Source organism: Chrysoperla carnea, chromosome 2 (assembly GCF_905475395.1).
Source record: "Chrysoperla carnea chromosome 2, inChrCarn1.1, whole genome shotgun sequence".
NCBI lineage: Eukaryota > Metazoa > Arthropoda > Insecta > Neuroptera > Chrysopidae > Chrysoperla > Chrysoperla carnea.
In genome coordinates this window covers 96,632,161-96,659,249 of record NC_058338.1, presented here as the reverse complement: position 1 = coordinate 96,659,249, position 27,089 = coordinate 96,632,161, and the positions used below count along the sequence as shown (strand labels likewise).

General features: G+C 28.8%; 2 protein-coding genes across 2 annotated transcripts; both read left to right on the top strand.

Annotated features, from left to right (window-relative positions):
- Positions 1 to 626: 626 nt before the first annotated feature.
- Positions 627 to 6,804, top strand: LOC123293104 (zinc finger protein 91-like). The gene is made up of 5 exons (XM_044873819.1): positions 627 to 844; positions 910 to 1,545; positions 5,071 to 5,191; positions 6,331 to 6,552; positions 6,620 to 6,804. The coding sequence occupies exons 1-5, from the start codon at positions 698 to 700 to the stop codon at positions 6,802 to 6,804; spliced, it is 1,311 nt and encodes a 436-aa protein (XP_044729754.1). The 5' UTR covers positions 627 to 697.
- Positions 6,805 to 11,068: 4,264 nt separating this feature from the next.
- Positions 11,069 to 26,532, top strand: LOC123293103 (zinc finger protein 569-like). The gene is made up of 9 exons (XM_044873818.1): positions 11,069 to 12,295; positions 15,189 to 15,309; positions 16,577 to 16,798; positions 17,587 to 17,618; positions 19,371 to 19,580; positions 19,716 to 20,306; positions 21,818 to 21,938; positions 23,446 to 23,667; positions 26,248 to 26,532. The coding sequence occupies exons 1-9, from the start codon at positions 11,144 to 11,146 to the stop codon at positions 26,427 to 26,429; spliced, it is 2,853 nt and encodes a 950-aa protein (XP_044729753.1). The 5' UTR covers positions 11,069 to 11,143; the 3' UTR covers positions 26,430 to 26,532.
- Positions 26,533 to 27,089: the final 557 nt, after the last annotated feature.

The window sequence follows — 27,089 nt, the reverse complement described above, 5'->3', positions numbered from 1 at the left end:
TCAAGTTTTCTTAAAGTAAGTACTGGATTTCAACTTTTAAAATTTTAAAGCCAGTTCTTATCTGCCATTTCGATTTTCCATAAATCTGGCATTTTTAAATTATTGAAAAGAACCTTCGGCATTCTTTCGTACTTATAATCCGTAAAAGAGTAACGCACAGTATTTAAAATAATCTCAACATTTTTTCTGGCTTCTGGCTAAAGTAATGTTATTATTAGTAGACATAGTAAGTACACAGTGGGGCATGAACCACTGTGACCTCAAGTGATTTGAGCCACTGTGTACAAAACCGCCATTTTGGAATTAAGCTACACCACGCGCCGCAGTTTTGCGTGAGTCGAAGTTCAGTATTTACCAAAATAATTTCAATTAAACTTACTTTCCAGCAAAACTAATAATACCTTGATATAACGAAATTTTCGCGAATAAATTCAAAGTATATCTTGCCTTAAAATTCACTTTTTTATCGTCAAAACAAAGAAACACTCATAACACGACTTATTTACATTGCAGGCGCAGGCGGTAGATATTCTACGCATAGAAAGGCCGTCTAAAGCATGAAAGAGATAAAACGTTATCTCTTATGGTTTTTAAGCAATGCCTATTGCACCAGTGTTCCCGCTATAGCCACTGTTGCCGCCTTTACCCTACATGTGTTCGTAAATAAAGAAAGTGGGAAAATAAATTTTGAAAAACAATGGAAGAAAGTATTGAACTAACTGATTTTCCAATTTTGTGTAGAATATGTTTAGAGAAGAGGGAACATTTAATTTCAGTTTTTCAAATTTTTAATTTAGAAGATAAAACATATCAGGAAATGTTAAAAGAATGTGCTTCTGTTAACGTAAGTTATAAATAAAAAACAAATTTTCGTTATATTTTCTTTCAATTTTCCTTTTTTAATTTCAGATTTTCGAAAATGATTCCCTGCCTAAAAACTTATGCCTTCAATGTTCGCAACATTTAGTACAAAGTTACAAACTTAAACTCAAATGTATATCATCAGAAAAACGTTTACAAACTTTAGTTGAAAATTCACAAAATAAAATAAAAGAAGAAGAAACAATTGTACTATATGAAATATTAGATAATGATTTTGATTTTCATGATGATGACGATAATAAAGAGCATGATTTTAATCATTACTATCCCAGAATTAATTATTCCACAGATCCAGTTGAATACATTCTAATAGAGGAGGACACAGACGATTTTCCTCACAGTAGTTCAAATTCTAAAAAAAGTAGTAAAGTAGTGAATTATAAATGTACAGATTGTGAAGCGAGTTTTACAAGTACGATTAAATTGTTTGATCATGCCAAAGACGTTCATTCAAAATCGGTGGTACAGTGTGAGTTTTGTAAAACAGATTTTAACAGAGGAAAAGATTTTAAAACTCATTGTTCTGGACCCAGTGTTTGTAAATGGTGTTTAAAAGATTGTGGTTGTTTTACTAATTTAATAGAACATAAACAAAAACATAATGTTTGTGATAAATGTGGAAAAACATTTAATAATGTTGAAGCTTGTCGAAAACATATGCAGGTATTATTTTTAATTCAGTGGGTAAATCAGAGGCGGATTAACAAATTTAGCGCCATTAGGCAGTTTAAAAAATTAGCGCCACTTTTCTTCCTCCAAATATAGTTCTTAATATTTTTCGTTTCCATATATTAAGGATATCCTTCTCTTTTTAATTCAATTTCCATAACTCGGATCCATACGTTATCGTTGGGCGAATTATTAATTTGTATACTCTATAATTTTTGTGTTTGCAGACATAATCTTAGAATGCCTCTATGCTCTAAGGCTTCTAGAACATTTCGCTATTCTCTTTGATTTTTGGTAATTCGTCGTACTGGTTACATATAGTAATCGTGTCGTTATTTATTGTAACCTTTAGCGGGTTACAAGTATCCGATGAGTTGCTTGTTAGTCGAAATTATATTATATACTTTTGTTCTCATTAATAACCAACCCTTTTGATCTTGCTGCCCGTTCAAGGTTTTTAAAAGCGGCTACAAGATTTTCTTTGGTTCTTGCCATTATTGTGATGTCGTCTGCATAAGTCAAGCATTAGTTTCGATGGTCATACACTGTCCCTTTTGTCTTAGTCCTACTGTCTCTAATTACCACTTAACTAATCCCACTCTCTCTAATTACCACTAACATTATATTAAATAGCCTAGTAGCTAGCGAATCTCTTTCTCTTAGCCCATTTTTAACGTAAAATCTTCTTGAGACGTGGCCATCAGCCAGAATTTTGTTTTTGGTTTCGTTATGTGTCATTTTTACGAACGCTATCAAAATAGGGTATTCTATTATGTTTGAAAAAGTACTTCAAAATGTTGATTTTTTTTAATAGAAAGTCACAAAAAATAAATTTCGGCAAAATTAACACCCTTTTTTGCCACAAAATTAACTTAAATTTTAAACCTTTTTTACTCTCTCAAAAACGCTATCAGCTATTTTGGTGACGTAATATTGTTAAATACAACAGTTTTCCTATATGATGTCACATCATGGCGGCTCGTGTTTTAGGTTACCAGATATACAGATTAAAAAAAATAACGACTTTTAATTTAATATAATAAAACAATAATGTGCTTTTATGACTCGAAATCAGAATATTTAAGTATATTTCTACGTAAATTTTAATTTTTATCTAATTTCATAATTTATTTTTCAGTACCGAAAGTACTCTATTTTGCTGATATATTTAACTCTTCCATAGCCTCGTAAAGTTTTTTTCTATTAACGGAGCCATATGCTTGTTTAAAATCAATGAACAAAATGTGTAGTGAGAAATTTTGATTGTAACTGCTATTTTTTATCTGCTTTATTATACAAATTTGATCAATAGTTGACCTGTTCCCACGAAAACCACACTGATAGTCCCCTATTTTATTTTTAATCACTTTTTCTAGTCTATCCCTTATCTTTATGACCAATATTTTGTAGGTAATATCTCGCAATGCAATTCCTTTGTAGTTCTCACATATTGTTCGATTCCCGTTTTTAAATAAGGGTAATAGCAGTGCTTCAATCCATCTCGATGACATCGTTTCTTGTTTCCACACTTCACATATAAGTTCACTAATTATATTTTGTAATGGATTCCCTCCATATTTTAACATTTCTGAAGGTATACCGTTTTGTCCTGATGATTTATTATTTTTCAGCCTATGTATAATGTTTTTAATTTCTGTTGCAGTGGGGGTGTCCTGCGCAAAACTCTTGATTTTGTGCATGAAGTTGTTCATTATGTTCTTTGTTTGCATTGAGAATACATGAGAAATATCTTTCCCACCGCTATAAGTTTTCATTGGTTTCACCAACAAGATCACCTTCTTCTATACAGGGTGTCCCACGGTGACCGCCCATTAGAAGTTTCTGAAGAACCTGACATAATAGCAATCTGAAAATTGGTATTCCACCATAACTGCTTGGGATATATCCGCCTAAAATATTTTCAGATTTGACACTTCCGATTATACCGAAAATTGACCGTAGCATCGTTATTTCAAATGGAATGCCCTTTTTATTTTTATATAACCCGCTTAAGTCAATAATTATGAGTATCTTTTATAATAAATTGACCCCCCTTAATCTTTAAAGTTTTCTAGATAAACGATATTTATTGGAAATTTTTGTGCAAATAGAGGTGTCGAAAAAAGGCTGTAACTTCCATACTAAATTAGTTAGAACGTTCATATCCGACTTATTAAAGAGCAAAAAGGTGCTGCCTCACGTGCGATTTAAAAAACCACCAAGTTCCTCTTTGAAGTATCTGAAATATCACTTTCATTCAACAAGAGTTAAATTGTACCAAAACTAATTTATTTTAAATGGGACCACCAATTTTTTATTTCGTTTTGATAATATTCTCTGAATAGATGATTTTGTAATACTTATATCTTGATCTGCAGAAATAATGGAAGAAGTGGGGTGAATTTCAAAATATGCCAAATCATTAACTTCGGGAAGTTTCTTTCTGCACTTATTCGACGAAATTGCAGAAATGTATGTTCTATCAATAATTTTGCCACACTTCCTATGCATAAAAAATAAATTTAAAATTATTTGGTTCTTGTATTCCATTTTTAAACGATTAAATAGAAAAACAAAAGGATCTTCAATCAAGAAATCTCATATTTTGAACTTTCTCTGGTAACTTTTCGAAAATTGAAGGAATTGAGTTGAAATTCTGCAAATAGGCGTAACTTATGATTGTTAAAAGGCGTGGTAAATTTTAGCCCGATACATAACCTTAATTTTGAGAAAAACTAATTTTTCTTAAAAATTTTAACAGCTCGTACAGTTCAGGCAAATCATTGAATTTAACCTTTTTTTTAAATTGCAGGTTTTTTATATACTTTTGGATAGGATCAACGATTTTTTCAACGGTCAGAAAAATTCGTTTTTCTCAACATTGAGGTTATGTATCGGGCTAAATTTTTTTACACTTTTTTTAACGATCATAAGTTGCATTTTTTTTCCAGAATTTCAACTCAATTCCTTCAGTTTTGAAACCGTTATCAGAGAAAGTTGAAAATATGATGTTACTGCGGTTTCCTTGAGATTTTGAAGTTATTTTGTTATGTTCAGAGTTCGATAGCAGGAAAGGTCGAATCGTTCCAGAATCGGAAAATTCATTTTCCTTGTTTTTTACAACGAAAGAAACAAACCTATTAAAAAAAATTCGCCTTCTCCCAAAATTTTCTGTATTGATTATCAAAATACGGTAGATGTACCCAGCTATTATGAACCAAATTTTTTTTCTTTTAAAATCGAAATCGTTCAGCGAAACAGGCGGATAACTGCTCTTATATATAAGTTATAGCCTATGTGTTATTCCGATTTATGAGCTATATTGTTAAAAAGTTTTATTAAAATCCATTCTGTAGTTTTTACGCGAGAGAGTAACGAACATCCATACATTCTGAAAAACTTTCACATTTATAATATTAGTAGGATCTTTATTAATAAAAATAAATACTTAGCTTTATGAATAATCCGACTCTGAGATAAACATAATTTTTTATCGTAAAAATGTAATTTTTTTTAAAGATTCATAAAGAAAAAGGTTACTTATGTGCCTATTGTGGGAAATCATTCAGAGATCGAAGTAATATGACCAGTCATACTAGAACTCATACCGGAGAAAAACCGTATCAGTGTAAACTATGTGGTAAATATTTTATTATTTGGAACTGGTGCTAGATAGAGTTTAGTGTGCAAAATTAAGGACCGCATTTTGTAAATTGATTCTTGTTCAAAAAAGCTTATAGATTAATATTCTGGATGTTGCCAGAAACCTTATTGGTACAATTTTTGTATATCACTCTCCTCCCCCAGAAACAGTTAAATGTCAATTTTTTCAACCACGTATTTTAGCTACCCGAGATTTGTTTAGGTAATTTTACGTCAAAAAGATGCCTTGTGCTTTTTTCCTAAAGTTCACCGTTTTTGAGCAAAGTTCACCGTATTTTACTTAGATGCATTGCTTAACGCATGTACTCTGTCATACTCGTGGAATAAATCTTAGTAAGTCTTAAAAAGTCTTAGAAACTTTGAGAAAGTCTTAGGAAGTCTGAATAAGTCTTAGGAAGTCTGAATAACTATGATTTTCTAAACGTTTTTGGACTGTCTAATTCAGACTGAATAAGTCTGAATAACTCTGAATTAGACAGTCCAAAAATGTTTAGAAATTCAGAGTTTTTAAGACTTATTCTTTCTTCAAATTTTTTTCACCACGGTGATATCTGAATACAAATAAAATAAGCTATTATATATTATAACACTTTTAAAAATTCATAATTTATAAATTTTAACAATTAAAAATTGATTCTTTAAAATCAAACAATCTGTAATTACTCTTCAAAACTTTATAAAAGATGTTCAAAGATGATTTTAAGATTTTGAAAAGCTCAAAAATTAAATTTATTTTTATTAACTTTCAACTTTAAAAATAACTTTCCTGGAGTTTTTCCAAACATTAAACTGTTAATAACTCAAAAAACGGTGAACTTTAGGGAAAAATAACAAGGAACTTTTCTGACATAAAATTACCCAAAAAAACCCCCGGTAGCATTATTTGGTTAAAAAAAATTACATTTAACTGTTTCTGTGGAACGGGGAGAGTTATACAAAAATTGGACCAAAAGGGTTTCTGGCAACATCCGGAATATTAATCTATAAGCTTTTCTGAACAAGAATCAATTGACAAAATATGGTCATCGGATTTTGCACATTCAACTCTATTTAGCGCCTACATTAATTTCATGAAGCCTGAAGTGTGTTACTGACTTTTTCTATAATAATTTTCAGATGCAAAATTTAAAGACAGTTGTCATTTGAAATTTCATATGACCAAACATTCAAAGGAAAAGAAATACGAATGTGATATTTGTAATGCAAAATATAAATGGATAGGGGGTTTGAAGCAACATAAATTATCTCAACACACAGACGGTGAATTTGCATGCAGTTATTGTGATAAACGATGTAAAACTAAAAAGTATTTACAAAAACATCAATTAGTTCATTCAGGTATGCTTAATAGGTATGATAATCAATTTAGATCACTAACAACAATGTTTTTTTTTTATTGTCGTAGGTGAATGGAACCTTGTATGTACATATTGTAACAAGTTATTTAATAGAAAGGATAATCTTAAAGTGCATTTAAGAATTCATACAGGAGAAAAACCATTTGTTTGTAATAAATGTGGAAGAGGTTTTTCTGCTAAACATGTTCTGAATGGTCACATGAAAACCTGTAACATTAAAAATAATATATGACCTTTACAAAATGTTTATTAAAAAAATGTTTTCTCTTTCTACTTCCAATTTTAGAAAAATTACCACCCAGTAATGTAAATCCTAACAATTCCCCGTCAAATTCATCTATCCTAAATTCATTTGACTATTTTATCAAGTTAAATTATTTATTCAATTCAATTTTGAATTATAAAACTAGAAGAAGGAATACAAAATTTCATTTAATATTTATATATCCCGCGTTATGCTTCATAGCTCCGATCATACGTTTTAGATATGCTAGTTGGCATTAAAAACTTATTTGTTTAATTGTCCGGTAATTTACCAGCAGTTTATTGATAAATTAAGTAAAAAATATATTTTACTGGTAAAATCACATCCCTAGCCTCACCTAGCTGACAATAATAGAGTTAGCGTCAAATTGTAAAAATGAGCGACAAAAAAGTTCATTAACATCGAAAGTCGATATGTCAAGATATAAACACTAAAAGTAATGTCCTGTATATATTAAAACGCATAAAACGTAATGATAATCCATAACAGCTGGTGAATATGGTTATCAATTGTGGGTTTATCAGATTAAAAAAATAATAGGTGAGGCGCAAATAATAAAAAAATGAGGCATAAAAGACTTATATATCAATATATGCGCTACTCTATTTGATAGTTGAAATATGTTTGATACTCAAGCTCAGCCTCAAGCGTCAACATGAGCCATAAAGACTCGATTAAATAATCAGGAACGTTTTAAAATTTCCAAATGGTTCGAAAATATTTTTGGCGAGATCCCATTACTCTTTGACCAGGTCTGAGTATTCGAGCCGTTCAAATATCCTAAAAGATTGTACACATTTCATACACAAAATAATTGTGTTCCTACCCTTAAATTTCTTTTCAGCTCCCCTACCATTATATTTATTTAAGAATTGGGTATATTCATGAAAGTGATTTTGCACATAAAATTAATTTAACAAATTCTTTGATATACATAAAATAACTAAATTAGATTAAAATTAAATTTTAACAAATGATTTTTAAATACAAGTGAAGTTTAACAAAATCTTAAAAAATCCCAGGAATTTCTGGTACGGAACCCTAAACTCACACTTGTAACAGAGAACAATCTCCATTAAATTACCTTTCAAACGAAATAAAAAAAAATCCAAATCGGTTCATCCGTTTGGGCGATACGATGCCACAGACAAAGGCACACTTAGTGGTCAAACTAATAACACCACTTTTTTGGTTAGAGGGTTATAAATAAATAAAAGTGATCCTATATGATAATAACGTGACGTGAAACATGATGTGCTTGGTCTACCGCCATTGTGCATATTAGTATTACTTATACATTATACAGTGTGTCGCATTTAAGATGCAGACAACCTCATTTTTTCGTTAATTACAGGAATATCAATTTGGACAATCATACAGGGTGATGAGTTACATTTTTTAAGATACTTAACCGAAATCAGAACTTTAAACACAGTCTCCTACAAATTGGCAAATAGGGCTGATTTTTAATATTTTGTCTAGCATCAAAAAAGGTTAGAGATATCGAAAAAAAACTGTTAGAAAAAGTTGCTTAGAACATTTTTGAATACCCATATACCGGTTTTCATGATAAAATATGCATTTTTAATTTTTTAATTATTTTAGTCTTTACTCAAAATTATTAAATTTCTTGAAATGTTTGAATACATAACACTTAAATTATTTCAATAAACTTGTAAAAATTTTGAGTAAAGACCAAAATAATTAACAAATTAAAAATGCTTATTTTGTCATGAAAACCGTATATATGGGTATAAAAAAGTGTTCTAAGCAACTTTTTCTAAGGATGTAATTTCATGATGATGTGCATGAAGGTTATAAAGAAAGAGAACGATCGCTATAGAAAATATTGTCCCCGAAATATGGATAAAATAAGTGAGGCGCTGCGACCGCTAAATAGTATCAATAAAAGCGGGCTGTTGTGCTCTAATTTGAAATGATATATCAATTTGTACATTATGCAACTAACTTCATCTACTTGTACTCATAAACAGCTAACTTCGCAGATACTACTTCATGATGACAGCGCGGCTGGTGGCTGAAAAATGAACTATAAATTCTACAAATTTTCAAGGACAGATGCGCTAATGCTTTAACACGTAGCGGTCGTTTTCCTTCTTTATAACCTTCATGATGATGTGTATGTCAGCGTAAAATTTTTTTTTTTTGATTTCTCTAATCATCTCTGACACTTGACAAAATTTTAAGAATCGGCCCTATTTGTCAATTTGTAATAGGCTGAGTTTAAATTTCGAATTTCGGTAAGTATCTTAAAAATTGTGGCCCAGAAGTTGTTTATTAGGTTGTAAACACTTCGTAAAAAAAATCGACCTCTCAGGGGCGTACCCAACCCATTTTTTTTTGAGGTTTTAATCAGTTTTTTACAAATTAAAAAAAAAAAAAAAAAAACTGCATCAAACAAACAAAAATTTAAAAAATTTTAGCTTTAGTATTTGTGTACATTTTCGTTTTTTTTTTTTCGACTGGCTTCAAAGTTGACCGAGATATGCCCAATTTAAAATTAAATTTTTTTGCTCATTGAATCAAATGAAAAAGTTTAAATATAAAAGTTATTCCTATACAACAATTAACAACTTTTATTTGAATCATTCTTTCGTAAACATCGCTGTTTACCCGTAAGGGCGCAACTTAGGAAAAAACTTTGGTTTCCATTTTCTCCAAAACTATAAAAAAGTGTGTTATTAATTTTTTTCAGGTTAACTTCAACTAGTGGCTTTGTGAGACATTTGAGAAAAAAAAAATTCTTGCAAAAATTTCGAAATTTTTGAAACACACTTCTTTATGTTGTTAAACTATATTTATATAGTTATGGAGAAAATGGACATCGAAAGTATTTTCCTAAGTTGCGCCCTCACAGTCAAACAGTGATATTTACGGAAGAATGCTTCAAATAAAAGTTATTAATTTGTTTATAAGTAATTTCTACGATTAAACTTTTTGTTCTATCTCTAACGGTTTACAAGATGAATACTTTTTCATTTGATTGAATGAGCAAAAAAATTCTATTTTAAAATTGGCATATCTCTGTCAATTTTGAAGCTAGAAAGTCGTAAAGAACGAAAATATACACAAATACTTCAGCTAGAACTTTTATTTGGAATTTTTGTTTAATTTGAAGCATAGTTTTTCTGTAATTTGTAAAAAAATGATTAAAACTTCCAACTACCGTCCCAAAAAAGGGGATAGGTATGCCCCTGAGAGGTCGATTTCAAAGATGCATTAATTTTTTCTTAATTACCATGATATTCTATTTAATTTTATTAGACAAAAAATAATTTAAATAATTATGAAGAAAAAAGAAAATTTAGTCCCAAAAACAATTAAAAGTTTTAAAAAATAGTAAAAAAGTTATATTTATATTCAATGGATTTAAAATTCATGAAAATACTCAATTGTTTACAAAAGAACAATTCTTTTACACCTGTCATTTGTCAAAAAAAAGTGTATTTAAATTTAACAAGTGAAAACAAACAATTGACTGAGTTAATTGTTAAAATACCATGTAAAGACAGTTTTGAAGACGCAATCGTTTGTTTTTTAACGTCACGTAAATAAAGAAAGATTTCCACTCTTATTTAACCACACACACAAAACTGATATTCCCATATTAATACGTACTACAAAATTTGCACCTAATTAGCGCCCTCGTGGGTAAACAGTGATGTTTACAAGAAAATGTTTCAAACAAAAGTTGTTTAATTTTTGATAAGGAACATTTTTTATATTTAAACATTTGTTCTATCTCTAACGGTTTACGATATCAAGACCCAATTTACCTACGTTACTCATTTACGAACTTTACCTCACTTTTTACATCTTAAGCACACTATAATATTTTCAGCTTGATATCTCTTTTCGTTTTTGAGTAATCGTGATGACAGACGACAAACAGACAGACAAACGGAAATGGACTAATTAGGTAATTTTATGAACACCTAAACCAAAATTTTGTTCGTAGCATCAATATCTTTAAGCGTTACAAACTTGGGACTAAACTTAATATACTATGTATATATACATGGTATAAAAATATTCCGTACATGTAAATTTTTTTTTGAAATCATAAACACAACGATTTAAATTCTTCCCTATGTACAAACTATTGATATTATGAATAATAATATGTAACGAATGCGCAAAACATATTTAAACGATCGTCGTTATACAGAGGTCATTATTTAAACTGTTAATGTATGAACTGTCAAAAATTTATCATTAAAAGTTGTACATAGAACAAACCTAAATATTTATCTTTATTCTATTTCAAAAAAATTCACAACAAAAAATGTCTGAATATAACCCACAATTTGAGACGATCAATTGTCCTGTAAAAATTGAACCAATTAATGAAGAATTTGAAAATGAAATAACAGAAAATGGATGTGAAGTAATTATAAAAGAAGAACGATCAGATACACCGGATACAGATGAACAAAATGAAGATTTCGAGCAATACGAAGATGAGGAACCAAGTATCGAAGCCGAAGTGATCATAAAAGAAGAGAGATCAGATTCCGACGATCAAGATTCTGAACAAGCTACATCAAACGCAGCATTTCAACTTGTTTGTAACATTTGTTACAAAAAATTCCCTAATTTAAGCAGATTAAAAAAACATGAAAAAACCCATACGACAGAACGTCCTTTTAAGTGTACTGTGTGTAACAAGACTTTTACGCAACAAAATAATTTAACAGCACACGAACGGACTCATTCCGGCGAGAAACCATTCAAATGTAAATATTGCAACAAAGCATTTATTCAACAGAATAATTTAAATGCTCATGAACGTACTCATACTGGGGAACGGCCTTTTAAGTGTAATGTGTGTGATAAAACTTTTGTCCAGCAGGCTCATTTAATAACGCATAACAAAGTACATACGGAAATAAGGCCATACAAGTGTTACGCGTGTGAGAAAACTTACACTCAACCAAATCATTTAATCGCCCATGAACGTACCCATACAGGAGAAAGGCCGTATAAATGTGATATATGTGATAAATCTTTTCCATTTCAAAGCGCTTTAGGTACTCATTTAAAATCCCACCAAGATATACGACCGTTTAAGTGTGAATTATGTGATAAAACATTCAAACGACAAGATGGTTTAATAACACACGAGCGTACACATACGGGGGAAAAACCATTTAAATGTAAATTTTGTGAGAAATCATTTACGTATCAGAGTACGTATACTACACATGTGCGTACCCATACGGGAATTAGACCTTTTAAGTGTGAATATTGTGAGAAAACATTTAATCGCCATGACGGATTGGTGGAACATGTGCGGTCACACACCGGTGAGAGGCCGTTTAAATGTGAAGATTGTCCGAAGACATTTATCACAAAAGGAGGTTTAGTGAAACATATAAAACGACATGGCCAACATCATATGACTATTTTACAGGTTCCGGTTCTTGGATTTACGACGTAACACGGAAGTTCATTTTTTTAAGTATAGAAATTAGTTTAAAATTTAAACAGAGAGAAGACTTTTTATTTAAGTTGTTATTTATCAAAATAAGAATTCAAACAATTATTTTTTGATTCTCACAGATTAATAATATTTTAAAAAATAAGTCAGATTTGAGATTGCAAGACAAAAATGAAATTTTGATGTTATTAGTCTAGTCAAGAAGTTCAAATTGGTGAAATATAGAAATACTGGTCGTAAAAATACGTGTGCAGCTAGTTGGATTCGGAATGAAGTCTAGAAAAATGTGCTGGAAGCGTTTTTCAGCATATAAAAAATTTGCTTTGCAATAGTTATTCACAATTACAGATGAAAAACAAGGTATTTCGTGTTTTACCAATATTTCATAAAATATTAATCAACAAATTAAAAAAAAATTCTTAAAGAGGAGGAAATTTTCAATAAAAAACTTCCACAGCAAGTTTATCTCGATTATTTATAATTTTAATTTAACGCTGAAATACGTCTTTTTGCGTTATTTTTAGATTGTTGTAATATCGTTAAAAATGAGTATCTCACACTAAATAATTTTTTGTAGGTGATTAAATATTAATTTAAAAATTTGAAAAAATGTATGATCGATTCTGAATACTTTAAAGAATTTATTATCGTTGGATTTATCTTAAAGTCAATTTTTCAACAAGTTAAACATTTTTTATTAAGTAAATATATACATATAAGAAGTAATCCACAAAACCAAAAAAATTTTACGCCAATTATTTAAACATTTTTTTTTTTTTTTAAGTAAAAATGAATTCGAAAATTTTATTCATAAACAATTATCTGGCTTGTTAAAAAAATAACTTGAAAATAAATTTCCAACTATAAGGGGTTTAAATTAATTAATTTTTGCAATTTTTATGTGCTGAAAAACGCTCCCGGAACTGTCAACTAGACTATTATAGCTTAATAACGAATATTCAAAATTAAGTATTCTGTGAGAAGCTAAGATCTATAATATTGCGAAAATTAAAACAAATATTTATTGGAAAACATTTGGTATTATGTAATTTTATCCCCACAAATTTCTTTTCAGCGAAACTTTTAAATTAACTGATTAATATTTTTTCAAATATAAACTGAAAGTAAAAGATTACCTACTTTTTCAGATTTCGCCATAAATCATTTCAACCATCTTTGAAATACTCAATGTCGTATGTTTCAATAGTTCTCTTTAGTTAAAAATTAATAGGGTAAGTTAGGTACGGAAAAATGCTTCGAGGAAAAGTTGTTTGTCTTTGAAGTAAGATACTTTAAAAAAAAAAACATAAATTCAACTTAGGAGTCACTTTGAAGTCAACTCGTATTCGTAACTGCTAAGAGAGTATATTATAAACTAATATTTTTTATTTGAAATATTTTGTCGATGTTAGGTAGAGTAGGTAGAATTTGAATCCGAAATTCTTCTTTTTACAATCAATTTCTGCTAAATCTATTTGATTAATGAAAAATTTTAAACAAATGTTGGTAGTTTTTATTACAAACAGAGCTAATATATTAAATCTCTACTATTTATTTAAAAAAAAAAAGCAGATAGAAAGCGTGTTAATTATATTGCGCAATATTACTGACAGTCTAGAAGCCACTTTAAAATACGCTGAATAGTGGTAGTTGAACACAGGCGTAAAAATATTGAATGTCTATGGACTGCTGTAAAAATTTCGTTTAAAATGTATCTTTCTCCAAATATAATTTAAATCATAAATCAGGATTTGTTATTTAAAATATACTGATTCAAATCAGTTTTAAGAATAATCTTTAATCAAAATAATTTTGAAGAATTAAGTAAATAGTGAGAAAAAATTATTTATAATGGCGGAAGATAAAGTGCTTAAATTGAATGATTTTGAAAATGTTTGCAGAATTTGTTTAAATAAAAAAGAAATGATGACTTCGATATTTAAAAAATCCTTGCTTCCAAATTTAATAAAAACATACAAAGAAATGATAGAAGAATGTGCTTCAGTTCATGTATGTTTCAAATAAATAAACTTACTTTGTTTATATTTTACAAGATTAAAACGGAAATAACAATAGTTTAGTATCATATGACGAAATAAATGAAACTGTTGCATTCTCTCTATTAGCATTATTTTTTAGAAATAATAGAACACTTAAAATTAATAAAAATCTTAAACATTTAAATTGTTTTGTAGATATTAACAGATGATTCATTGCCCAAAAATATTTGTTCTGAATGTATAAAATATTTGGAACAATGTTACAAATTCAAACTTCAATATTTATCAACTGAAAAATTATTAGAGCAAATTGTTGCAAATGCACAAACAAACATAAAAGTTGAAAATTCAAATGACGAAGATGATGATTTTAAAAATGAAGATAACTCTTTTAATTTTTATAATTCAGATGAAACTTTTCAAAGTGAAACGGTAAAAAGAGAATTTGTTTCTCTTAAAGAAGAATTAAAAGATACAAATATAGAAACAAACGAAAATAATTCAAACGACTACAGTACGGTAGAAAAGTTTAGGTGTGAAGAATGTGATTTAGGATTTAAGTTTAAAGTAGAATTTTATAAACATCAAAAATTGGTTCATTCAAAAATAGTGAAATGTATGTATTGTGATAAAACTTTTGAAATGATTCGAGACGTCAAATTTCATTCACCGGAAATAGTTCGCTGTAAAATATGTCAACAAGTTTGTGGATGCAAAACTACTCTACGAGAACATGTACGTGAGCACGCTACGTGTGACATATGTGGAAAGGGATTTCAAAGTGTTCGACATTGTAAACGCCATCGAAGGGTTAGTAAATGAAATACATAAGGCAATATAAGGGGTACGGGTCCCTAACAATTATACTTACAAATTGTAACTCCTTTCAGATTCATGGAGATAAACGTTATTTATGTACATATTGTGGGAAAGCATTTGCAGATGGTACGAATTATATTATTCATGTACGAACTCATACAGGAGAAAAACCATATCAATGCACTCAATGTGGTAAATATTTATTTTTAACTTTAATTGAATTTAGCAAAAAACCGAAAACTACAATCAGGCGCGAAACCGGTATTTTATCATCTTCCCTTTGTTTTTAGATATACAAAACACACTCATATATATATACAAGTCTGTTAACTCGACATAAAATACATAAGGAACATATGTTTTCTTATTGATGTACAAGTTAGTTCCCAAAATTGATACATAGCAACGCCACCAGTATTGAATCCAAACCACTGGCCAATAACTTAATTTATTAATTAATACTCAATAATTAATTTATTTATTAATAATTAATTTTTATTTCAACAAATATTATTATCAATTAATAGAGAACTTGCATGTTTTTTAATTTTTTTTAAATTTTACTAAAAATTACGAAGAAAAAAATTTTTAATTGTTTTTCATGTAATTTTACAATTGAAAATTTTTTTTCTAAACTATAAATTCAAACACCAGAGACGCCAACACATCGTTTTTAGCAACGCCACCGCACGGAGAAATGATATAATAACATACAGAATGATCAATGGTTTGTTTCTAAACTTGCTTTCAATATATTATAACGTAATTTACCATAGAAACAAGCGGAACATGTGAATTTAGAGTGGTTCCGATTGGCTAACTGGCTCAACAAGTGTAAATACGTCACTGCCGTTTTTTTATTCAAAAATATAACTATTTATTATTGATAATTAATAAAAAAATCAATGCAAGTTATCTATTAAAATTATTTATTAATTTAATGAAAATATAAATAGAATTTATACAAAATTAAAACTTTTTCATTTATTTTAAATTTTCTACTAATACCGCTATTTGGATTCGACATATGTGGCGCTGTCTAGTGTTTGATAATATAACTAAAACATTTTCATGAAGAGATCCATGGTTTTGGCAGAAGTTAAATGAATTGTTTATATTATATGACTGATATAAAATGACATATTAATAATCCCTAAGAGAGAGGGAATATTTAATGCCACCCCCAACGTAAATTCTCCACTCAATTCAAAGTTTTCAATTTTTTAGTACCATGAAATATTAACATTTAAATTATAAACAATTGTTTACACAGCCAACTGATGTCATAACTACAGAGTAATATGGCGTCCAGTGCGTGCTGTATTTTCGTCAAATTACGCGCGAAATTTGAAAAGTGTGTGTCTTTTATCATCTTCCCCTTTTAGATTCTTGAGGTTTTTAACCACCCCCTTTAAATCCGCCACTGATTACAATCCATTAATTTGTATTCTATTTTTAGATTCGAAATTTAAGGATAGTACTAGCTTACAACAACATTCTGCAAAACATTCAGATGAAAGAAAATTTGAATGTGATATTTGTAAAAATAAATTTAAACGTAAAGAGGACTTAAAAAGACATGAACTTACACATGCAGAAGGAGAAAATTATACTTGTGATATTTGTAGTAAAAAATTTAAGACAAGAAAATCTTTGCGTGGTCATCAATTTGTTCATACAGGTATTAATAGGCGTTATCTCATTGCGGATTATATTAGAAATAAAAAATTTATCATTTTAGGTGAACGAAATTATATTTGTACATACTGTAACAAAGCATTTTATAAAAGTTATAATCTAAAAATGCATCTACGCATTCATACAGGAGAAAAACCATTTACGTGTAGTAAATGTGGAAAAACGTTCATCCAGAAACATGTACTTAATAGTCACATGAAGACTCATTTTGAAGTGCCTGAATAATTGTAAAATATTTATATATATTTTTTTTTTGAGTTTTAAAGTACGGTTTAGACTCTAACACAAAGTGATACTCTTAATTTTATAAGAGAGCGATATATTTTGTTTTTAACCGTCTTATAAAATGTAAATAATTTAGAAAAGTAAAATATGTTTTACAATTAATTAATATCTATTTTTATTAATTTACTAAATTGCCTCCTCTCGATATTGGCGGACTTCTTACATAATTGTTTCCGATATCTGGGATCGAACCCGAGCCTCCTGGATAAAACCCATTACCTAGGAACGTATCTTTTTGATATACAAGGACAAGCCTTTACAAAACAATTTTTAAAAGCGGGACTTTTTCAAAATTTATACTTTTATATATTTAAAGGATTTTTTTACATTCATAGTAATGCAAATTTAGTCATAAATATGAAGAATAAAGTCATTGGTTGCATGATTTTGAAACTGTCTGTAGAATTTGTTTGAATATAAATGAAAATATGATTTCAATGTTCAAATAAAATGCAATACTTCCAAATTTATTAAAAACTTATAAAGAAATGTTAGAAAATTGTACTTGTACGGTGCAGGTAAGTTATAAATACAAAATTTACTTCGCTTACATTTCACCAAATTAAAACAAAAGTAGAAAGTAGGTTTCACAATTAAGATTTCAGTGCCATTATACAAAAAAAAAAAATATATCAACCCTCTTCTCCGATAAAAACAGCTGTTTTTTAGTTTACCAAAGTTTTTGCATTTGGCCAAGTCATTTTTATTAAAAAATTTCATTTAATTTATTTAACTTAAATAGCAGTTTTTTTTATCAAAATATATTTTTAACACCATAGAAACAAAATAACAATAATTGAAAAATATTATTATTTTATGTCAATTAATTATTTTTTGTAATTTTTGACAGGTCAAAACGTCAAGAAACAGAATTTTTTTTAAAATTTTTTGAAAATTTTTTTGAAAAATTTAAAAAAAAAAAAAACCTTTTCATCGATTTGCTTTTGTTTCGGACAGTTGTCAAAAACTATTCAATTAAGGAAAATCTAATTTATTTTACATTTATTAAACAGCACTTTTGGACAAAGATAGAAGATCTGTGTCTTTACTTATTTGGGATATCCTTAATTAGGTTAAAGTAAGGTACTATAAAGAGGAGTACACTCGGCCGCCATTTTAGTGCAAACATATGGAGAGCTGCCATAGCAATTACATGTATTTTGGTGCTAATATAAAATCATTTTTATTATATGCTTCGACCTTTTTAACATCCAAAACCTCATTGACGTACAGTTTAGACCTTTCAGCATTGATTTTTGTTTCGAGAAAGCTCGATTTTTAACTTGGAATTGTTTGTATATGGAAAAAATGGTCTAGCTCGTTTGAGGTAATGTATAACGAACTTTTTTAGTACTCTAGTTGAAGTAATGGTAGGTATACTGTAGAGGATTGCCAAAGCAATCGAAACCGGTCTAGCTAATTAATAATAATTTTATAAATCAAGCTACATATATCTATTTAAATATTATGCGTCTTGAAGGCGATATATTTAAACAAAATGTAATGTGTTTGATAGATTGATAGATTTGATAATTATTAATCAAAACCTCAACAAACTTTCAAAAAATTAAACCCCGGCGGGGATATATATATAGGGTATTTTCTTGTTTTCATACTTTTAGTCGTCGGGGTTTTAGTTTTTGAAAGTATGTCGGGGTTTTGATTAATAATTGCAAAATCTATGTTTCAATCATAATTTCATAGACTTCAATAGGCAATCTATCAAAAACATTACATTATACATTTTTTCCATATACAAACAAATATAGTCATGATGGTCTCTAGTCATGTGGCAAAACTTCAATATACATTAGAAAAATAATAAGTATTTTTTATTTAAATTATTATTTTTCTAATGTATATTGAAGTTTTGCCACATGACTAGAGACCATCATAACCAGAGACAGAGACCCTAAACCATTTCTGTTTCGAGTACACGAATTTGCATCGAGTTAGTGATAAATGAATAGAAGTTATTTGGGGATACATTTTTTATTAGTAAGAACCACAATGGAAATTGTTAATCTGTAATGTTTTTAATACCTAATTGCACCAATTTAGTTTCTGTGGGGAATAAAGTAATTTAGTTGAATGATTTTAGGTTTGAGCTCAATGCATGTTATTAAGCGTCGAAATTTAATGTTGTCCTAGTTTTGTCTTGAACAAAAATGAGAGTAGTACGAATGGAAACATTTGAAAATTGATTTAATTACGAAAATGTTTTATAAATTTTAAGGAATGTCTTAGATTATATGCAATCAAGGTGAAAGTTTTTAAATCTAAAGATTTGTGATGCTTTTAGTAGCTCAAATTTAATTACAATGCCGGAGAATAAAGTCATTGAGCTGAGTGATTTTGAAACCGTTTGTAGAATTTGTTTAGATAAAAAAAAAGACATGATTTCAATGTTTGAAACTACATTACTTCCAAATTTAATAAAAACCTACAGAGAAATGCTAGAAGAATGTGCTTCAGTACATGTAAGTTACAAATCGGTATACCAAATTAGTTTGTTTACATTGTATAAAAATTAAAACGATTATAAAAATAGTACTGGATGACGTCAGAATTCGTTTTTCAAATTTAACATAATATTGTTTTGTATAATTCCATAGATATCCAATGATGATTTACTACCCAAAAATTTATGCTTCGAATGTTTAAAATGTTTGAAACAATCTTATAAATTCAAAATCCAATATTTATCAACTGAAAAATTTTTAGAGGAAATTATCACAAACGCACAACCAAATATAAAAGTAGAAGTTTCAATTGATGAAGATGATGATTTTAAAAATGAAGACAGTTCTTTTAATTTTCATAATTCAGATTTTGAGACTACTCAAAATGAAACTATCAAAAAAGAATTCATTTCGATTAAGCAAGAACCAAACAAACCTACAAATAGAGAACTAAAACAAAAATATAAATGTGCCGAATGTGGAAAAGAATTTCAATTAAAAGCAAAACTTTATAAACATCAATTGATTCATTCGAAAATACTAAAATGTATATTCTGTGATAAAAGCTTTGACTCCTTTAGAAATATGAAAAATCATTCTCCAGAGATAGTTCGTTGTGAAATCTGTCAGGAAATTTGTGAATGTAAGGGTACTTTGAAGGATCATGTATTTGAGCACGTTACGACGTGTGACATATGTGGCAAGAAATTTCAAACTGCACCTCATTGTAAACGTCATCGAAGGGTAAGAATATATTAATTATGGCTATAATTGTAACGGAAAAAATCAATAGTCTACAGTACAGAGACGAGATCTAGTTTCGTGATTAACACTCTTACGAAACTTCGTGAGTGGCTTCATTTCAGTTTAACCTACAACGTTTATATTTACGCAAACTTTGAAATTGGGACGTTTTCAATGTGGAAAACGGGAAACATGTCATTTAAACGACCTATTGAAAAAATATGAACAACAATTTGTTTTTTTCTTGAATGTAAGATAAATGAATATAATAAGAGAGAATAATAGTGGCCTACAAAAATATTGGGCCATTTGGCGTGACCTCCACCCCCATCATGTCGGAAAAACGAGGATATAAAAATTTATCAACAACCGGCTAATTTTTACAGAAGTATTTAATAAATATTAGTAAAATTGAATGCTTATACTGGCTTACAGATTTCATGAGCCGTTTTCTCAGACCTACCCGTTAAACATGTCAGTTTAACGACTATATGCTTTATTATCAATACTTGTAGGCCACGAAAAATACATGAAAGTTGAGCTGTTTTATGAAAAAAAAAAAATTAGTGGCTACAAATATATTAACCCCTATGTCGTAGCCTACAAAAAATAAAAAATAAAAATTTTTTATCGCGGCTTATTCGGTAATGTTGATAGATAGATATTGATTATTTGGGCTCCGAAATTATCTACTGCAATACATGTATGTGGGTAGCCATTTGAACAATAAAACTAGGATGTTCGACTTGACGATTTCTTTTAAATATTATTCAGTAAAATTAAAACTAAATAATTTTCTTTTAATATATGCTTGTCTTAGATTGTAGGCCACTACATTTTTTGCTCATAAAACAGCTCGGCCTACAAGTGTTCATAATAAAACATATAGTCGTTAAATTGACATGTTTAAGGCCTGGGTCTGAGAAAGCGATTCATGAAATTTGTAGGTCAGTAAGATCATTAAATTTATATTTCGTGAAATAAAAATTTGTATTATATATTTTTCTTATATGGCCCAATTATGTTGTAAGCCACATATTTTATTGCATTCTACGTTTTATTTGAAGTGCAAAAAATAAACGAGATGTGTTCGTAATAAAACATAGTCGTTCAACTGACATGTTTAAAGTCTGAGAGGTCTGTAAAAATTTGCCGGTAGTCGATAAATTTTTCTTTTTCCGACACGTTGGGGGTGGAGGTGGAGGTCACGCCAAACGGCTCAATATTTTTGTAGGCCACTATTATTCTCTCTTATTATATTCATTTATCTTACATTCAAGAAAAACGCAAATGGATATTTTTTCAATAGGTCGTTTAAATGACATGTTTCCCGTCTTCCACATTGAAAACGCCTCAATTTCAAAGTTTATAGATTATAGGTTATAAACGTTATAGGTTACACTAAATTGAAGCTACTCACGAAGTTTCCTAAGAATGTTAATCACAAAACTTTACCTCCTCTCTGTACGGTAGACTACAAAGCATATACTTATAATTTTAAATTGTTTTAGACTCATGGAGACAAACGTTATTTATGCACGTATTGTGGAAGAGCATTTGCTGATGGTACGAATTATATTGTTCATGTACGAATTCATACAGGAGAAAAACCATATCACTGTACTCAATGTGGTAATTAATTTCTTTTGACTTTAAGGTATATTGCACTAAAAAATTCTCATCGATTCGAGATGTGGGGAAAAAAATTTACGGGGGGGGGGGGGCGATAAAGATTACAAAAACGGTTTTTTCGTGATTTTCAGTAAAACGATAAGTTTTATCATAGAATTAACTCAGGCAAAAATTGTAAATCAGATAATTATATACACTACTATCTCAAAACTTTTTTTTCCTGAGAGCCACCGTTTTTGAGATATAACGAATCAACAAAGTTGGAAGAGTTGTAATCGTTAAATATGTATAAGTTACGTATATACATCACTGAAGTTGTAATACAAGTAAAAATATTTGTATATCGGTCAGTTTAACTTACATATAAACAATTTGTACTTAAATATATCCGTTAGGTGTGTAGTCATGGTAGGGACAATCAAATCGAGGCCAGCGCTTGCAGTGGATAATTTTGTCGTAAAGGTGGCTGTTATGGCTAAATTTCAATTGTTTATATGTAAATGATATAGCCAATGCCCAGTAAAAATTATACGAAATTGTATTAATAATATTTTTTTATTTATTAATTGTATTGAGCCTTAATTTGTGGAATTCCATAATGATTACCCTGGTGGAAAAAATATTTGAAAAAATAATAAGTCTTAGGAAACTCTGAAAAAGTCTTAGAAACTTTAAAAAAGTATTAAGAACTCTGAATAACTCTGAATTAGACTAGTCCGAAAACGTTGAGAAATTCAAAGTTCCTAAGACTTCTTCAGAATTTCTTATTCCTTCTTCAAATATTTTTTCCACCAGGGTAATAATAAAAACACAATTTTCATTTGTTTAATTCCACTTTTTAATTATTTATTTATTATTGTTTTGATAATGTCTTAATAAGAAGATGAAACGATCGTCAACAATTATTTTTCAACAAATAAATAATTAAAAAGTGGAATTAAGCAAATAAAAATTGTGTTTTTATTATTAAAATAATATTTTTATATGTAAATTAACATAATTACTGCTTTAAATTTGTTAGAAAACATTATTAAATTTTTAATGTAAGCCATGGATTATATGCCAACCGTTTCGCTAAAAATCGCGAAAAGTCCGTGTTAGTGACCTTTGACCCCGCGTAAATTTGTTTCCACATCTCGGATCGATGAGAACTTTTTAGATTTTATTAAAGATGGTGTTTTGATCAATTGCGAAATTTTGAATTGAACGGATCAGAAGTTTTGTACTTTCGAAATACTCTTTATACGGAAAATGTCTAATAGGACTTCCTGGAAGCCACTTATTAATTTTCTTCATTACTACGCCATATGAACCATTATTTAAAAAGTAAGCTATGAGATGGCGCAAAGGCTGCGTGTACTTTACTAACGTACATTACCGACTAAGATTTATGAAAACTTGTTTAATTCACTCACAGGTGGCGAGACTATAATTCGCAATATACCTTAAGCAGTAAAAGTGCAGAAAATTAAAAATTTTTATCAATCAATTTATATTTTATTCTTAGATTCCAAATTTAAGGATAGTTACCGCTTACGACAACATTACATAACGCACTCGGATGAAAAAAATTTTGAATGTGGAATATGTAAAAATAAATATAAACGTAAAGAGGACTTAAAAAAGCATGAACTTACGCATGCAGAAGGAGAAGATTATTCTTGTGATATTTGTGATAAAAAATTTAAAACAAAAAAAAATTTACGTCGTCACCAAGTCATTCATAAAGGTAATATTAATATAATGTTTTACTACTTAACGCTTGCGAATTATTCTTATTCTATTTTCTGTAAGTTTGCGAATGGTAATATAATACCTAATGAGAAGTAAGTTTTTTGTGTCTCGCTTTAAAATTTTTTATTTAAAGATTTTTAAATATTTTTACAAACGAAAAAATTAATTTTCGGTTATTTGTTTATTTTTGGTCATTAGCCGCGCGTGAACTTCATCTTTAAACATTTACTAACACTGATAAAGTGTTAAGGAAGATATAGAACCCTAAAAAATCCTAAAATTAAGGTAATATAGCTGTATCGAAGGTCATAGTTAACAACTATTTAGAAAAAATTTATTCAAAATATCATACATAGTTCTCTTGTAGAAAAATTTCTCTGTGAAAACTGAAAAATAAGTCCGAATGAGAGTTCTCAAATTTTTACTTTTTCTTAAAAAGTTTGAAAAAGTCTTATAAACTCGGAACAACTTTTAATTTGACGTATAAGTCAGAGTAATTTCCAAATTTCGGATTCTTCCAGAAAAGTTATTCAGAGTTAATATAGCATAGATACAAATTTTTACTCCTCTCTCTAGTGGTATGTTAAAATATAAGGTATATACATTTTTGAACTTGGCATTTGTCTTTGTTTTTGTATCAAAAGACATATTTAGGGAGATAGACAGTGTGTCGCATTTAAAATGAAAACACCCTCATATTTTCGTTATTTATAAGAATATCGATTTGAAATTTTGCACGTACAAACAGAGTGATGGGTTACATTTTTTAATATATCTAACCGAAATCTGAACTTTAAACTCAGTCTACTACAAATTGACAAATAGGACCGATTCTTAATTTTTTGACTTAGCAAAGACTTTACAAGTTTTATTTTTAAAACTAGAGTGTGCTATGAAATATAAAAACTGGACAAATTGATAATTTAATATTGTTATGTAATCAAATATTTCAATAAACTTATGTGTGTGGACCAAAATAATGTTAAAATTAAAAATGCAATTTTTGTCATAAAAATCGGTCTATGGGTATAAAAAAATATTCTAAGCAATTTTTTCGCTAAGTCGAAATATTAAGAATTATTAAGAATGAACTTTTTTTTTTAAATTCTTTAAAAATTGCTATTAGGTTTTTACTTAAAAATTACTATTATAAATAATAAACACATAATTTGAAAAAATTATATAATATACTAGCTGTTACCCGCCCGCTTTGCGTGGCGTAAAATATACCCGCTTTGCTGGGCAACATCCCCACTTGCACCCCTCCCTCCACATTTCCTTGCGTTGGATAACAGTTTTGTAATGTACACGTCATGCTCTTTTATTTGATACCCCACTTAGGTATATTTGTAAATATTCGATATTTCCTTCCCACTTACTCGCTACACCTTTCTACCCTCCGAAGGTTAAAAAAATTTCTAAATGTAATTTAAAACATTCTGACCAAGTTTTGAACTATTAAAAATCATAATTGAAAAATATGAATTTTTTATTCATGAACACCCCCGCAACCCCCCTTGTGGGTGGAATTTCGTAAAATCCCTTCTTAGCTGACCTCTACTTGGCAAAAGGAATATTCCTGCCAAATTTCAAGTCTCTAGGTCTTATAGTTCCAGAGATATCGTGATGAGTGACTATCTATATCTATAGAAAGTCTCCTATATATATATAGATTGAAAAGAAAAATTATTGCTGATTTGATTAAAATGGTGTGACTTCGACTGCTAAATTACCTTAATATTAGATTTTAACGCTAAGATATGAGCGCCACGAGTAAAAAAAATGTAAACCATACTTAAACAACTCAACCGATTTTTTCATTGATTCAAAAAGTAAAAGTTATTATAAATTTTAATGTGCTGTACTCTTTTATACGTGTATGGTATGTACGTATGTTTTATGGCCCGATACAGAGGGGAGAGGGCGAGCCGGGCAACCGCCCGGAGCGGCAAAAATGTGAGGCGACAAATTCCTAAATTTGATATACAGTAATCTCGATAATTAGAACTAAATAAAAATCGGGCTATTCCGAAAACTGGAATTATATGGAAAAATTATTTTTAATTTATAAAGTAAAACACTTAAAAACATCATTGGAATCTATGTATTTAAGCGAAACTGTACATATAATACATATACTCTGTATACAGGATGTTTATTTTAAATTGAAATATGCTTGAAACTCAACAAAAACTTTTATCATAAAAAAGCTTCAAGCGAAAAATATTGAGTGTATAGGCGCACATCTTACGCAGGCATTAAACGTGATCTTTTCGTTTAAAGCATTTTCTTCGATAAAATTTATTTATCGAGTTTCAAGCATATGTCAACTTATACTTGACACTCTGTATATGGTATAAGTGAAAGGGCGGCAAATATTATTTTTGCCTGGAGCGGCTAAATAGCTAAATCGAGCTCCGTATTTATCTATGGGCGTTGCAAACTATAGTTCATTTTTCTATCGCTAGATAGAGTCTTTCTTAGTATTAAAATCCAATTATTAAATATAGAAAAATAATATAGTTTTGTTTTTTGGTTTTTTGGAAAGAATTCTATACAAAATTTGTCATTTTAGATGAACGAAATTATATTTGTACATACTGTAACAAAGCATTTGGCAAAAGTTATAATTTAAAAGTGCATCTGCGAATTCATACAGGAGAAAAACCATTTACTTGTAGTAAATGTGGAAAAAAGTTTGGTCAGAAACATGTACTTAACAGTCATATGAAAACTCATTTTGAAGTGCCTGAGTAAATTTTAAATTATGTATAGTTCAAAAGTACGAAAGTATACCACTGCTGAGCATTGCAACATTTGGTGTTACATTTTTTTGGAGTTGTAGTTTACATAGAGTGAATCACGTCAACAGTTTTTCATTCGAACGTATTGAAATTTAGATTTATTTTGAATTTTGTGATAAAATTTTGTGTAAATAATTCGAAAAAATAAAATAAATTTTCTATATATTTTCTTTATACATATATCTATCATTTTCGATGTAGTATATGAAGAAACATTTTTTATTAAAAGAAATATTTCATAAAATTAGTATTTTAGATAATTTTTATTTTATTATTTTATTTTAAGTTCACATGATTTAATTGAAGAAACACTTTGATAAAGAAATTGATCTGTGATGTAAATAATCGCATCAATTTAGTTAAGATGATAAAGAATAAAATCATTGGGTTACAAGATTTTGAAATTATTTGTAGAATTTGTTTGGAAAAAAAAGAAAATATGATTTCAATGTTTGAAAATTCATTACTTCCAAATTTAATAAAAACATACAGAGAAATGTTAGAAGAAAGTGCTTCAGTACACGTAAGTTAAAAAATAAACTAATTTACTTTGTTTACATTCAACAAAGTGAAAACGATAGACAGTAATGGATGACGTAAAGGTGTATTTTTA